The following is a 14139-nucleotide window of genomic DNA, read 5'->3' as shown; positions in this document are numbered from 1 at the left end:
TACATGTTTCATGGCCATTGAGAGGGGTAAAGCTGATGACCATATGTAGACTGTGTAAATTATGTGCTTGCCCTCAAACTAATTTATTTATATTTCTATAAAAACTAAACTAAAACAACACTTTTTCATATTCAAAAGTTTGGGGTCAGTTGTTGGTTCGATTTTTTAAAAATAATTATCAAAATAGTCTCATGTAAATCAAGGATGCATTTATTTCAATAAAATATACAGTAAAAACTGTAATGTTGTGAAATATATATATATATATATATATATATATATATATATATATATATATATATATATATATATATATATATATTTAAATTTAAATATTTTTAAATATATTTTTAAATTGTTTTAATATAATTTGGATATATTTTAAAATGTACTTTATTCCTGTGATGCAAAGCTGAATTTTCAGCATCATTATACCAGCTTTCGATGTCACATGATCCTTCATTCTGAAAGGCTGATTAAGTGATTAAGAAACATTTCTTATTATTATCAGATTATTATTATTATTATTATGCAGGATTTGTTGATGAATAGAAAGTTCAAATGAACAGACATTTTTTAATTTTTTTTTTTTTTTTGAAGCATGTGTAAAAATCTTTGCTGTCACTTTTGATCAATTTTATTGCTGAAGAAAAGTATAAATTTCTTTAAAAAAAAAAGAATGGTATACAGTATATATATACTGATTTATACATACACAGATTTTTATTTGACACTCTTTGTTCTCTGACTTCTTGAATATTTTGTGTGTTCATCATAGACTATTCTATTTTAAATCAACAACAACAACAACAAAATACAGTGAACTTATGGAAAGATAAGAGTCGTCGTTGTCATACCAAAAAATGATGATGCTCTTTCCGTTCATTCTGTGGAATTCATATAGCTCCATTCAAATGGCTGACTGCCTCCTTTGGCGTTATTCACCAGATGTTATAGACGAAAGTAGTAATAATGGAGAAAATCGCCATTTTACAAGCTATGCATTATGAATGGGAAGACAGCCACAATGTGCTTCAGAACGAGAAGGATAACTCACAATAAAAACTTTTCTTGAGAGGGTTCGATCTGAAGTCATGCATTTTACATGCAGAGCGCTGTACAATGTTTCCTATTTGTATTCAAAGCATCCCATCTAAGTAACACAAATCTAAGTGCAGATGGTTTTGTTCAGTGATGGAAAATATGATTCTAGAGGTAGAGTTGAGGGCAAAACTGATCCAGGTTGCACTTTGATACTCTTTAGTATTATAATCCAAATCTACCCTCTAAATACACTGGCCTTATTAGTGTTCTGCTGATTATAATCAAAAACAATTCAGTGAAGTAATCACTTTCAGTTGATTTCAATTGATTACTAATCAATTTCAGTACCTTAATCTAAACATGGGCAATAAGTCACATTTTAATTCATGGAAAGTTAACGTACAAATGATTTATCAAACATTATTCTTCAGAAATTAGTTTTTAAAGGTATCTGATAGTATGACAGGATTGCAGGAAGTCCACTGAACTTTATATTTAAAGCTGAAGCAGATCTCTCTCCTGGATTGTTGCTATGATTGTCCACAATGAATTAATTGCTGAGTTTCTGCTAATATAACCTGCTTTTAACCAGCATGATATAGATGGATATATACTCATGTCATTCAGAGGGACCTACCAGTGGCTCCTGGTTTTTAACCAGGCAAACAATCTTGACCGAATCCTCCTCTTTCTCATCGTAATCAGGCAGTGGGGGCAGAGGTGGCAACCGAGGGTCAAACTCTTTCTGGGCCACCATGTCATGCACTGAGAGAAAAGCCTGAAAAGGGTAATGAAAGCACAGTACGATATTGTCTGGTTAGGAATTCCTTTAACAGTATTTATAAGGGATAATGTTGGGAAAATGGGATTTTTTTATTTTTTTATTTGTCCAGTTTTACCTAGCATAGAAAAATGATATGTCAAATTACATGATAAATGAATTGCAGATAACTATTTAATAATTTGCTTTAATATAAAGACAATGAAAGACAAAAAATATTGTCATTATATTTTTAAATTATTCTTAGATTTATGTTATGAATGGGTCTTTATATACAAAAATATATGCCTTTATATTTTAAGAAATATTTGGGGATTAAAATACATAATTTTTGGACCTTGAAAACACCTGTTAGTTATCATTATACAAAATAATAATAATAATAATAATAATAATAATATAGCATAGCAATAATATATAGCATAATAAAGCAATAATTATAGCAATATAGCAATAATTATAGCATAATAATATCACTGACCAATCAGAATCAAGTTTTGGAGATAGCATGTACTAACAAAGACTAAATTATGCTCTACAATACCATTCAAAAGTTTGGGGTCAGCATTTTTATTTATTTATTTATTTTTTAATGAAATTTATACTTTTATTGAGCAAAGATACATTAAATTCATCAAAATGACAGTAAAAGCATTTAATTCATCAAAGAATTCTGAAAAAAAAAAAAAAAAAAAAAAGATCATGGTTTCCACAAAAATATCAAGGACAACTGTTCCCAACATTGATAATAATAATAAATATTTCTTGAGCAGCAAATCAGCATATTAGAATGATTTCTGAAGGATCATGTGACATGTAAGACTAGAGTAATTTTGCTGAAAATTCAGCTTTGCCATCACAAAAATAAAACATTTTAAAATATATTCAAATAGTTATTTTCAATTGTAGTAATATTTTACAAAATAACTATTTTACTGTATTTTTGATCAAATAATGCAGCTTTGATGAGCATAAGAGACTTCTTTCAAAATCTTATAAACCCCAAACCTTTAAATAGGGTAAAAATATTCTCAGCAAATCAGGTAAGTCAACAATAAACACTGTTGATTGGTCCTCTCACTTGGCTTGATAAAGAATCTTTCCACACTGAATATCACCTCACTGAGGCAAACCAGTTTTGCCTTATAAAATGTGAGAGCCAAACAAACGATCCAAGAAGCAACATATCATTAGACCAATGATCACAAATAAAGCTGTCAAGGCCCTTATAAGTAAAACTCCTGAACTCTATAAATGTAACGTGTGGGTCTGGTTTTTAACAGCCCTAAAGGTGAATTATTTTGTTTTGTTATTTTCATGTCCAGTTCATGCTTGATGCAAGAGAGTAATGCATTTTGTATATTTTATCAGTTGTATATCAATCTGCTCCAACAGAAGAATATGCATGGCATCAACAGACAACTCGAGAAAAGAAAGAAATACTCATGATTTTGATTGATTTTCCACTAAATACTAGATTTTAGACTAGATTTTACACTAAATACAGCCCACCATAAAGAATACTTTTATCTGCTTCTATTTTCAGTCAGATGTATTCATCCTCCTTTCTTGTGATCTTCTTCAAATCTTGACCCCCATATACATTCTCTTCTCACCTGTACATGAGGTTTGGAGAGCAGGTATAACAACTCTGTTGTCTCTGGGCTGGTGACAACACCACACAGCTCCTCTGCCAACTGGAACGAAAAATGAAAAACATTAAACATTTTATAATGTCTATACGTTATAACAGGCAAAAGGTCTCTGACCATTCCTTTTGGCTTATGCTCCAGGTATCATGAACTGATCTGGTGCCAGTTTGCTTTGGCAATGGTTGGCGGTCTGGTTCAGTCTATCCAACCCACTTGACAATATTATGTGAGTGTTTACATAGCAGGTCAAAAAGCCACAGAACCAGGAGCCCTGGAGAAATAGCTGTTTCTGTTGTGGTTCAGCCAAGCAACAACCAACTAGACTGAATGCGGTTGTGAGTGACACCGGACCTGACATTAAACATACATTAAATCTCCAAAACTGAAATTTTACACTGAGCTGCGACGTAAGGAAAATTGCTTTTAACGGCTTAATGCTCCAAAATGTCCTCTTTGTTTTCAGTCTGAGAGAAGATGGAAATTGATATAACTTCAAAACCACTCTTTGGCTTAATGATATGTGACATGCACAGTCAAAAGCTGGAGATAATCTTTGTTTTCAGAGTCTCTGCAGAATTGAGATGATAAAGATAGGGCTTATTGTTTTTGCAAGATGAGCAAGGAAGAGAAAAAAACATTAGTTTTATAATACAAATTTGAATCCTGTTAAAGGGAGATAATTATAATGGAGACAGAGGTTGAAGTTTAATCCAGCATCCAGTGTAAAAATTTTAATGTTTTTGCAATTTTTACTTTAGAAGGCAAAACATTAAGATTAACAGTTTTTTTTTCCTGTGAGCCTTGTTGAGCCAGTAGTTCTGCTTACCACAAAGATTTTCATTTTTTTAAAGGAATATATACACACACAATATCTTTCAAAGGTTTGGAATCATAAAGATTTTTTTAAATGTTTTTTTGAAAGTCTCAGAAATGCATTTATGTGATCAAATGTAGTGTAAACACCAAATCAGCATATTATAATGATTTCTGAAAGATCATGTGACACTGAAGTATGAAGTAATGATGATGAAAATTCAGCGTTGCCATCATGAAAACAAATGACATTTTAAAATATATTCAAATTATATTCAAATTCATATCATGTATAAAGCAGTCATTTTAAAATGTAATAATATTTCAGATTTGTTTTTTTTTGTTTTTTTTTACTTTTGTCAGAAAATGATGGTGCAAACATTACCGATTCATTTGATGCTACCAAGACTATCAAATAGAAACATAAACTTATGGGAGCATCCAACAACAACTCTATCTAAGTCTTCAGATGACACACAGCTCATATGTCCATTAATACTGGAACACAACAAACATGAAATAAACATCAGTACAATGCAGAGTGGCTCTCGCACTGAATGACATGACAGACTTTTAAGTGTCCAGTGTGGTTTCATAGCGAAGTGATAGAGCAACTAGTGACTGTTGCACCAACTTCAGGTCAATGGCTGTTAACTGATGAGTCTAGCTTTACCCTTTCTCAGATTTTATAGGATAAAGTGAGAGGTGGAGCTTATATAGTTACACTTTTCTGTTGCTACATGCATAAGATATCATGATATACAATGAGCAATATTTCAAAACATAGCCTATTATTAATGTGTAATGTTAATGAATACAAACACAGTATTAGTTCAACGATATAGACTACAACTATACAACTTTTTTCTTTTTAAAAATATATTAATAAATGTGTAACATGTTGTAAAGTGTTTCTGATTTGACTGTGTATATTATATTAGTTCCTTCATGCTCATGTTGATACAAATAATACATAAAGATGTATGTAATGTAAAAAAAAATATATAAATAGTATGAACCCGATTCCAAAAAAGTTGGGACACTGTACAAATTGTGTATAAAAACAGAATGCAATGATGTGGAAGTTTCAAATTTCAATATTTTATTCAGAATACAACATAGATGACATATCAAATGTTTAAACTGAGAAAATGTATCATTCTCAAAAAAGCTGGGACAAGGCCATGTTTAGTACTGTGTGGCATCCACTCTTCTTTTTATAACAGTCTGCAAATGTCTGGGGAATGAGGAGACAAGTTGCTCAAGTTTAGGAATAGGAATGTTGTCCCATTCTTGTCTAATAGAGGCTTCTAGTTGGTCAACTTAGGTCTTAGGTTAGTCTTAGGTCTTCTTTGTCACATCTTCCTCTTTATGATGTGCCAAATGTTTTCTATGGGTGAAAGATCTGGACTGCAGGCTGGCCATTTCAGTACCCGGATCCTTCTTCTACGCAGCCATGATGTTGTAACTGATGCAGTATGTGGTCTGGCATTGTCATGTTGGAAAATGCAAGGTCTTCCCTGAAAGAGACAACGTCTGGATGGGAGCATATGTTGTTCTAGAACTTGGATATACCTTTCAGCATTGATGGTGCCTTTCCAGATGTGTAAGCTGCCCATGCCCCACGCACTCATGCAACCCCATACCATCAGAGATGCAGGCTTCTGAACTGAGCGCTGATAACAACTTGGGTTGTCCTTGTCCTCTTTAGTCCGGATGACATGGCGTCCCAGTTTTCCAAAAAGAACTTCAAATTTTGATTCGTCTGACCACAGAACAGTTTTCCACTTTGCCGCAGTCCATTTTAAATGAGCCTTGGCCCAGAGAAAACGCCTGCGCTTATGGATCATGTTTAGATATGGCTTCTTTTTTGACCTACAGAATTTTAGCTGGCAATGGAGGATTGTGTTCACCGACAATGTTTTCTGGAAGTATTCCTGAGCCCATGTTGTGATTTCCATTACAGTAGTATTCCTGTATGTGATGCAGTGCCGTCTAAGGGCCCGAAGATCACGGGCATCCAGTATGGTTTTCCGGCCTTGACCCTTACGCACAGAGATTTTTCCAGATTCTCTGAATCTTTGGATGATATTATGCACTGTAGATGATGATAACTTCAAACTCTTTGCAATTTTTTTCTGAGAAACTCCTTTCTGATATTGCGCCACTATTTTTCGCCGCAGCATTGGGGGAATTGGTGATCCTCTGCCTATCTTGACTTCTGAGAGACACTGCCACTCTGAGAGGTTCTTTTTATACCCAATCATGTTGCCAATTGACCTAATAAGTTGTAAATTGGTCCTCCAGCTGTTCCTTATATGTACATTTAACTTTTCTGGCCTCTTATTGCTACCTGTCCCAAATTTTTTGGAATGTGTAGCTCTCATGAAATCCAAAATGAGCCAATATTTGGCATGAAATTTCAAAATGTTTCACTTTCAACATTTGATATGTTATCTATATTCTATTGTGAATCAAATATAAGTTTATGAGATTTGTAAATTATTGCATTCCTTTTTTATTCACAATTTGTACAGTGTCCCAACTTTTTTGGAATCGGGTTTGTACTTAATCATAGGGAATTCAAAATAAATATTGAAAGCATAGAAAAAGCCTAACATGCATTTCTCTCTATTTTAATTATTTATTTATTTATTTTTAAAAAAGAACTGTTTTTTAAAAAGTAATAATTAAAAAATTGCTCAAAAACCCAAAAATTAAAATTGGACATTTATCTGCTTACCCCCAGGGCATCCAAGATGTAGGTGACTTTGTTTCTTCAGTAGAACACAAATGATGATTTTTAACTGTCTGTCAGTCGTATAATGCATGGCAATGTCTTAGGGCATCAATGTGTCGTCACAAGCCGCAGGGTTTAATTTGGATTTGTCTGTGCATGTTTTTTTTTTTTTTTTACTTTCATATATTTTGTTACCATTGCCATGCATTATATGACTGACAGACTGCAACGGTTGGAGTTAAAAATCATAATTTGTGTTGAAGAACACTACTGAAGAAACAAAGTCACCTACATCTTGGACGCCCTAGGGGTAAGCAGATAAACATGAAATTTTCATTTTTGGCTGAACTATCCCTTTAATATGAATAATATCTTTACTTTGACAAATGCAAAAAATAAAAATAAAAATCCTTATGAGCACTCAGAACGTCTTCATATGGTAACCCTCGTTTCCTGATGGAGGGAACAGAGATGTGTAAAGAGTTGAGGCAGGAGGGACACAACATCTCTGTTCCCTTCATCAGGGAACAAGGGTTACCATACTTAACCGAGCCGTTCCCTTTCTGTCGGTCAAGTTCAATCTTGTGTCGAACCATCAGATTGGGGGGCCCTATATTAATTGCCACAACTACTGTACCGTGTCACGAGATACTGCTGTGCAATGCGGGCAAGCCTCCTGATGATAACAACAAGTGCAGCAACTCTCAGTTGTAACCTTCCAATGCCCAGGGTAAAATGACCTTAGGTCTTCTTTTCAAGGAGGCTACTCATCTTTTACAAGAGGTCACTGTAGCTGTAGGGCCTCTTCTGAATTTTTTTTTAGGGCGTAAGTCTAGAGTTTAGAGAGAATTCCAGCTAGAGGGTTCAACACCTCTGATTGAGCACTTCTCAGGAACCTAAGTATCAGGTCATGATTCCCCAAAGTCCTGCCATCCACAGTGATGTGGTTCGCTGCTATTGCAGCCACTTACAAGCAGCAAGAGTGGAAGCAGACGGGTGCCTCTCTAGACCTAACCTCTTCACATTATATAGCCGCCTAGTAGAGGGGGCTCTGGCCTGAGTTATGGTATCTATCACCCCTGCACTCTCCTGTGTGCAGACCTGATGCAGCAAAACATGGGAAGGCAAAGATTTTGTGTCCACCGAGGTTTTGCTGCAGCCATCTGGTGTCTGGCAGTCTTGAAGACGAGAGCCATGAACACCGTGAGTGAATGTGTGACCCAGGGAAAGAGGAAACTGCTCTTTTTGTGATGTTGTAAAATTTACTTAAGCTTACCCATGGGCGAGCCACCTAACTCATCCAGTAACTCCATCGGGGGATCATGTGTGCTGGGAAAGGGAAGGCTCGCTGGGAATTACCCAGCAAAAACACTGCCATTTGGCTCCTCACATCCCCCTAGTGCTCGCCGCTGAGGTCTCATATACCCATGGGTAGAAAGAACAGGATGGGAAGCTGCTGAGGAGGCTCTCTGTCTCTTGAAGAGCCGCGACCTCAACGTTCCAATGGTCATGTTTTCACAATGAGAACATGAGCTACCCACAAAAGCTACTTCAGCATGGGCACGGCCCAAACACTGAACACACTACCCGTCAGAGGGAGAAAGAAATTGCCTACATCCGATTGGACATGGCCGGAACAGCATCTTTAAAAAGAAGCGAACCGCCGTGTAATTACTCTTTTAGAAAAAATTTGCTCTTGAAAAAAATAAATAAATTCACTTTTAGGCTGCTTTGAAGCACCATGGGGAACTTTCTTGCACTTAACTCTGCACACTCGAGAGAGACTGCTGTATGTGCCAGAAGATGAGGTGATTAGGAAGTTGCTTCTCATACACAGAGACGTGCTGCTTCGGCTCAGAAGAACAAAGCTGAAATGTGCAGTGCACTGCAAATTCTGCACACCAAATTTATTGGCCTTTTCTGATACTCTCAGAGGTGATTGGAGCCCCCCATCACGACCCCCAACCTGTCGGTTCAACACAACATTGTCGAATGTGACCAACAGAAAATTATAGGGACAGTTGAACAGGGAAATGATATTCTTTAGTAGTAAATTCAAAGAAGTAAGTTCATCGCAAAGCCCATTTACAACAACAAATCTGAAAAGTAATCGAACTAACCACAGGGGGAAAAAAATACTATAAATTAAAGTACGACAACAAATTCAAGCTTCAGTTATAAAATGAGAAAATATGTGCACAGAATCAATATTTTAGCAGATAAACACTTAAAATTAAACAAATCATAACATAAATATTACAGACAGGACAACTCACCGTATTCTTCATCAAGCTCATTCTGTTGTCAAATGTCTTATTGGGTTAAGTGCATGTTTCACTTTTTCAAGGCTTTGCAATGATTAAATACAGTATATTTGACATTAAAGGCCCCTACTCTTTAAATAACTGCTATTTGTAACATGAACATGAATAAAATAATATTATCACATAATACAGTCAAATGGGAAACATACAGTTACACATTTATTAATGTTTTCAAAATTAAAAAGTTAAATGTATTTGTTCTCACTATTTAATGTATTTGTGCATGTTTAATGTATTTGTTCTCACGTTTAATTTGTTCATGCAGTATGAACTAACAAAATAGTGTTTGTATTATCCAATAACAATTCAAAAATTCATCATATCTTATGCATATATGAACACAAAAGTGATTTATTAAAAAGTATTGTTGTTAAATATTGTAGATATTGATCCAATCAAAATCTATGTGAAAATAGCTCATATTTAATAAAAGAGCATTATGTGTACAGGTAGCACAACTCTATTGACTGTGTAACCTCTGCCCCGTACTTCCGTCCTGTGGCTGCTGGTCTGAAACTGCTGGTGCTGAATACTAATGGATTTCCTGAGACTGGCCTCTGACCGGTGCAATTTTGGCTCAACCAATGGAGCGAGTTTAGGGCGGGATTAATTGTTTGCCCTACCAATGGCAGATAAATGGGCTGTTCGGGAAACTTGTTTGAAACAATATATTTCCGTTTCGTCATGTTGGTGGTTATACACTGTGGTTTTATAGAGTTAAGGGAAAACCAGGTCATTTTTGGGCATTTACACACAAAAATGCAGTTTTGGCCTCAGGAGTTGCCAAATTATTTTATTAAAAAAAAATAAATAAATAAGTGAGTGTCTGAGGCTGCATGTGCAGCACATATATTTATGTGACTCTGGAGTGTTCACTAGTAATCCCTTCCAGTACACTTCAAACCGACAACACTAAACAGACTAAAGGTCCTGCAACTGAATCTCGTCCAAGCTCCACTGGATTGTCTGATCACTCTGGTCTGGAGACAAAAACCACTAGATGCCCCAGAGGAGAACTTACGTCCTGAGCCAGGCCGCGTATGCTATCCAGCAGTGGAGCGGGCTGCTGGGCTTTGTACTTCTGCAGCCTGTCATAGACCTGAGAGAAGAGGAGAAGTGGCGTTAGGCTGCCGTTCGATGCCCAGAGGGTTAGTGCTCACCCCTTTGATCCTCACCCTTGAAACTGATCTAGTAGCAAAATGTTTCTCTGTATTTTTGTGAGTAATATATCACACATTCTGATGAGCAAAAGCTACCAAAGGGTAATATATCAGTCAAATACATACTGACATTAAAAGCTAAGGGGTTTTGTGTGTTTATCTGTCTGTCCATCCATTGGCTGGTCTTTATGTGCAGCATAGGGCTAAGTAATGGGAAAGCTATTATAATATCAGCCAAGAAAGATGTAATCGTATTTACGGCCCTCACACAGCTAACAGTACTCATAAAGAGGAACATGTTTCATAACAGATGTATTAAGTAAAACAATTTTACATTTTTTTTTTAAAGATGATATCACACACTAAAACCAGACACATTTTGGCCAGGTTTGGGACCACATTTTGGCCAGGTTTGGGACCACATTCTACACAAAACTTCACATAAAGTATCTTTACAGACTTGCTGTCACTTAATAACTCTTGTTGTTTCTTAATGCAAATCCATGTGCCAAAAATCACACTTTACATAGTACAGAAATCTTTAAAATTCATATGTCTAAACAAATGTATAAATATGTTCACAATAAGAGAACTGCCATTATGTCAACCTAGCGATATGCAAAAACTACAATTTATGGAGATGTATTCTGACTCAGACCACATGCTACATTTATTTCAGATTCTTATGGTACATTACTTGTAAAGTTTCTTCTTGTTTGTAATGGCAGTATAATTGCTTATTTTCCAACTGAAAAAGAGCAGTCATATGGCAGTGCCTTGGAAAAAGCAAAAACATACTCTTTGCGCGTACTTAGTGTAATCCTTTAGTTGCATGTTTGTGTTCACTGCTGAGATGGACTCTGACATTAGTTGGAACTTCTTGTGTGGTGAGAATTGGTATATTGGTCTAAGATATTTCAGACTCATGCTGAAATGTTTTGTACAAAATAAATTCATAGCTTGCTTCTTGGGGGATACTTGTAACAAACACTTTCTTTTCAAACACTCACTTTTTTAATGGCCCCTCAACAGGTGTGTGTGGGTGAAGTTTTAATCAGTCTCAGCAGAGTCCTGTGGTTTGACATGCTATAATTAATGTAAAAATATTTTAGAATTCTTTTATAATTATTATAGTTGCAGGTTTCTATGATCTCATTTTAATTTAATAACATAATATTAACTAAATTGTATGTTTGTAATATTTGAAAATAAATCATTTTCATTAAATTAAATGTAACACAGGCAAAAAGATTATTAAATTACAGGACATAATACATACACTTTCCTAGATACATACATACTATGCAAAAAATGTTTGCGGTTGGTAATGTTTTATTTATTTTTTATTTCATTTACTTATTTAATTAGCTTATAGTATATTATGTTCACCAAAGCTGCATATATACATTATATATATATATATATATATATATATATATATATATATATATATATATATATATATATATATATATATATAATTAACTGTGATGCATTTTTTTTTTACCAGGATTCTTTGAGGAATAGAAAATTCAAAAGGACATTTATTTTAAATAGATTTTTTAAATGTAAAAGTCTTTACTGTCACTTTTGATCACATCCTTGCTAAATTAAAGTATTAATTTATTTTAAAATAAAAATGTTACTGACCCCAAATTTGTCATTCATTCATTCTCCATCTTGAATGTGTTTTATATCCTCTGCATGTTTGTACAGTATGTGCATGTTTTATGATATAGCATGAAGCAGTATTCATAATGTAGTACTTTGTGCATTGAAATGATCATTGTGGCATATTTCTGGCATGCATGTGTACAAGTATTTTTTGTATGAAAGAAACAGCTTTCAAACTATTTTCTTGAGCAGTTTTGTAGTTTCTCTAGGGAAAGTAAAAAGTCAGATCGATTGGAAAATCTGATCCTTTCTTAGCATTAAAAGAGCAAAATCCAGCAAGAGCACTGAACACTTAACAGCTCCACGTGACTCATGGAACAGAGCACCAGCAGTCCAGCTGAGCTGTGTTTGGGCTTTTATCACAGTCTCCCCTTCCCCTTCCCCTTCGACCTCTACTCCCTCCCTCCCCATCTCCCCCTCTCTCAGTGTCGCAGACAGCATGTGCTGGATTCATTAGACCTGTCTGCCAGCAAATGATGATGCTGGGTGTGCACTGGCTGCAGTTTTTGGAGAACTCAGCTTGCAAAAGATTTCATCTTAAAGAAATGCCAGTGTGCCCAGTGCCCATAACTAAAAAGTGAGTAAATGAGTGAATGTGTGAGTGAGTGAATGAATGATTAAGAGAATTAAATGGATGAACAAATGTGTGTGTGTGTGAGTGATTCACTTACTCATTGCTAGGAGATGTGTGACAAATGAAAACAATATGTGGTATTTTCATAAAAAGCAGATACTAAGACTCAAAAACAACATTAACTGGCACAAACGGACGAGATCAGACACTGAACCAAACAAACACAGGGTTTAAATATACAAACAAACTAAATCAAGGAAACAAGACACAGGTGATACAACTCAATTAATCAACCATGTAAATACCATGGAAACCAATGAACTCAGACAAAGGAAACTGATCAAAAAACAGTAAATACCAACTCAAAGCCCAACTCAAGTGAACATAAACACAGAGAAAACTAGACATGACCATAAACCCTGACCCCCTGAAATTTTTCCATTGGCTTAACATATTATTTGTTATTGAGTTGCCTCAACTGATAAAATTCAATTCACAAAAATTCAATTAGGCCAATTGAACAATTTAGATTTAAATTTGAGTTTGAACTGTCTGATTTTTTTTTTTTACAGTGCATCGAGAAGGCATGGCCTCGTACCTCTAAACATCAAAAACAGTCCAACAGAGGAGGGTGGGTGGGGGCTTTGGAGGAGGATGTGGGCCAGACTGAGCAGGGTCTCCCAGAGGAGGGAGAAGCCAGGGTGGAGATGAAGGCAGGAGTAACCAAGGCGAAAACAAAGGCAGGTGGAGCCAGGGAGTAACCTGGAGCTGGTGGGAAGGCAAAGCCCAAAGGATAGAAAAGGAGTGGAGGAACGAGTCAATGATGAAAGCCCATGGTGATGTCAGATTGACAAGGTGGAGCCGAATGGAAGAGGAAGCCTGGTGGAGCCGTTAGGACAATGGTCCCAGGTGGAGTGGAGGGAGGGAGGAGGCAAGGTGTAGCCAACTGATCGATGGGCCAAGGCGGGCTTGGAGGTACTAAGCAGAGCTAGAGGACTGACAAACTAGGGCTAAGCTGGCTACCTCGAAGCCCAAGGTGGATCCACAATGCTGGGTGCAGGCAGGAGGAGATGAAGGGCTGATAGTAGACAGTAAAGACAGGGCTGAAGAATTGGGCAGTGTGGGCAGAGGGTTACAAAATGGCATTCCAGGCCAATACTGGACAAACAGAGTCTAAAAACCTTGGCTGATAGAGGACAAGCAAATAATTCAGGAATAACCTTTTCGGCTGACACGAGACAGGTAGAAACTTCAGGAATGGTCTCATTGGTTGACACGGAACAGGCAGATTCAAGAATGGCCTTTCTGGCCGACACGGAACAGGCAGAGGAGGTGGAAGTGGGAGGCAGGGAGGGAACATCAAAGACATCAGTGAAA

The 14139-nt window shown here is 36.0% G+C and overlaps 1 protein-coding gene across 1 annotated transcript in view; it reads right to left on the bottom strand.

Annotated features, from left to right (window-relative positions):
* The window catches only part of mpp7b (MAGUK p55 scaffold protein 7b), a 92524-nt gene that overhangs the window by 76991 nt on the left and 1394 nt on the right, over window positions 1–14139 (bottom strand). Inside the window, exons 3-6 of the mRNA XM_067364047.1 lie at window positions 13786–13840; window positions 10376–10453; window positions 3442–3522; window positions 1682–1822 (exon numbers count right to left, since the gene is read on the bottom strand). Coding sequence (XP_067220148.1) covers window positions 1682–1822; window positions 3442–3522; window positions 10376–10453; window positions 13786–13840 — 355 coding nt within the window. The remainder of the gene's footprint in view (window positions 1–1681; window positions 1823–3441; window positions 3523–10375; window positions 10454–13785; window positions 13841–14139) is intronic.

The sequence above is a fragment of the Chanodichthys erythropterus genome, chromosome 16, assembly GCF_024489055.1.
Source record: "Chanodichthys erythropterus isolate Z2021 chromosome 16, ASM2448905v1, whole genome shotgun sequence".
In the NCBI taxonomy this organism is placed as follows: domain Eukaryota; kingdom Metazoa; phylum Chordata; class Actinopteri; order Cypriniformes; family Xenocyprididae; genus Chanodichthys; species Chanodichthys erythropterus.
This window is presented reverse-complemented; position numbering and strand designations above follow the sequence as displayed.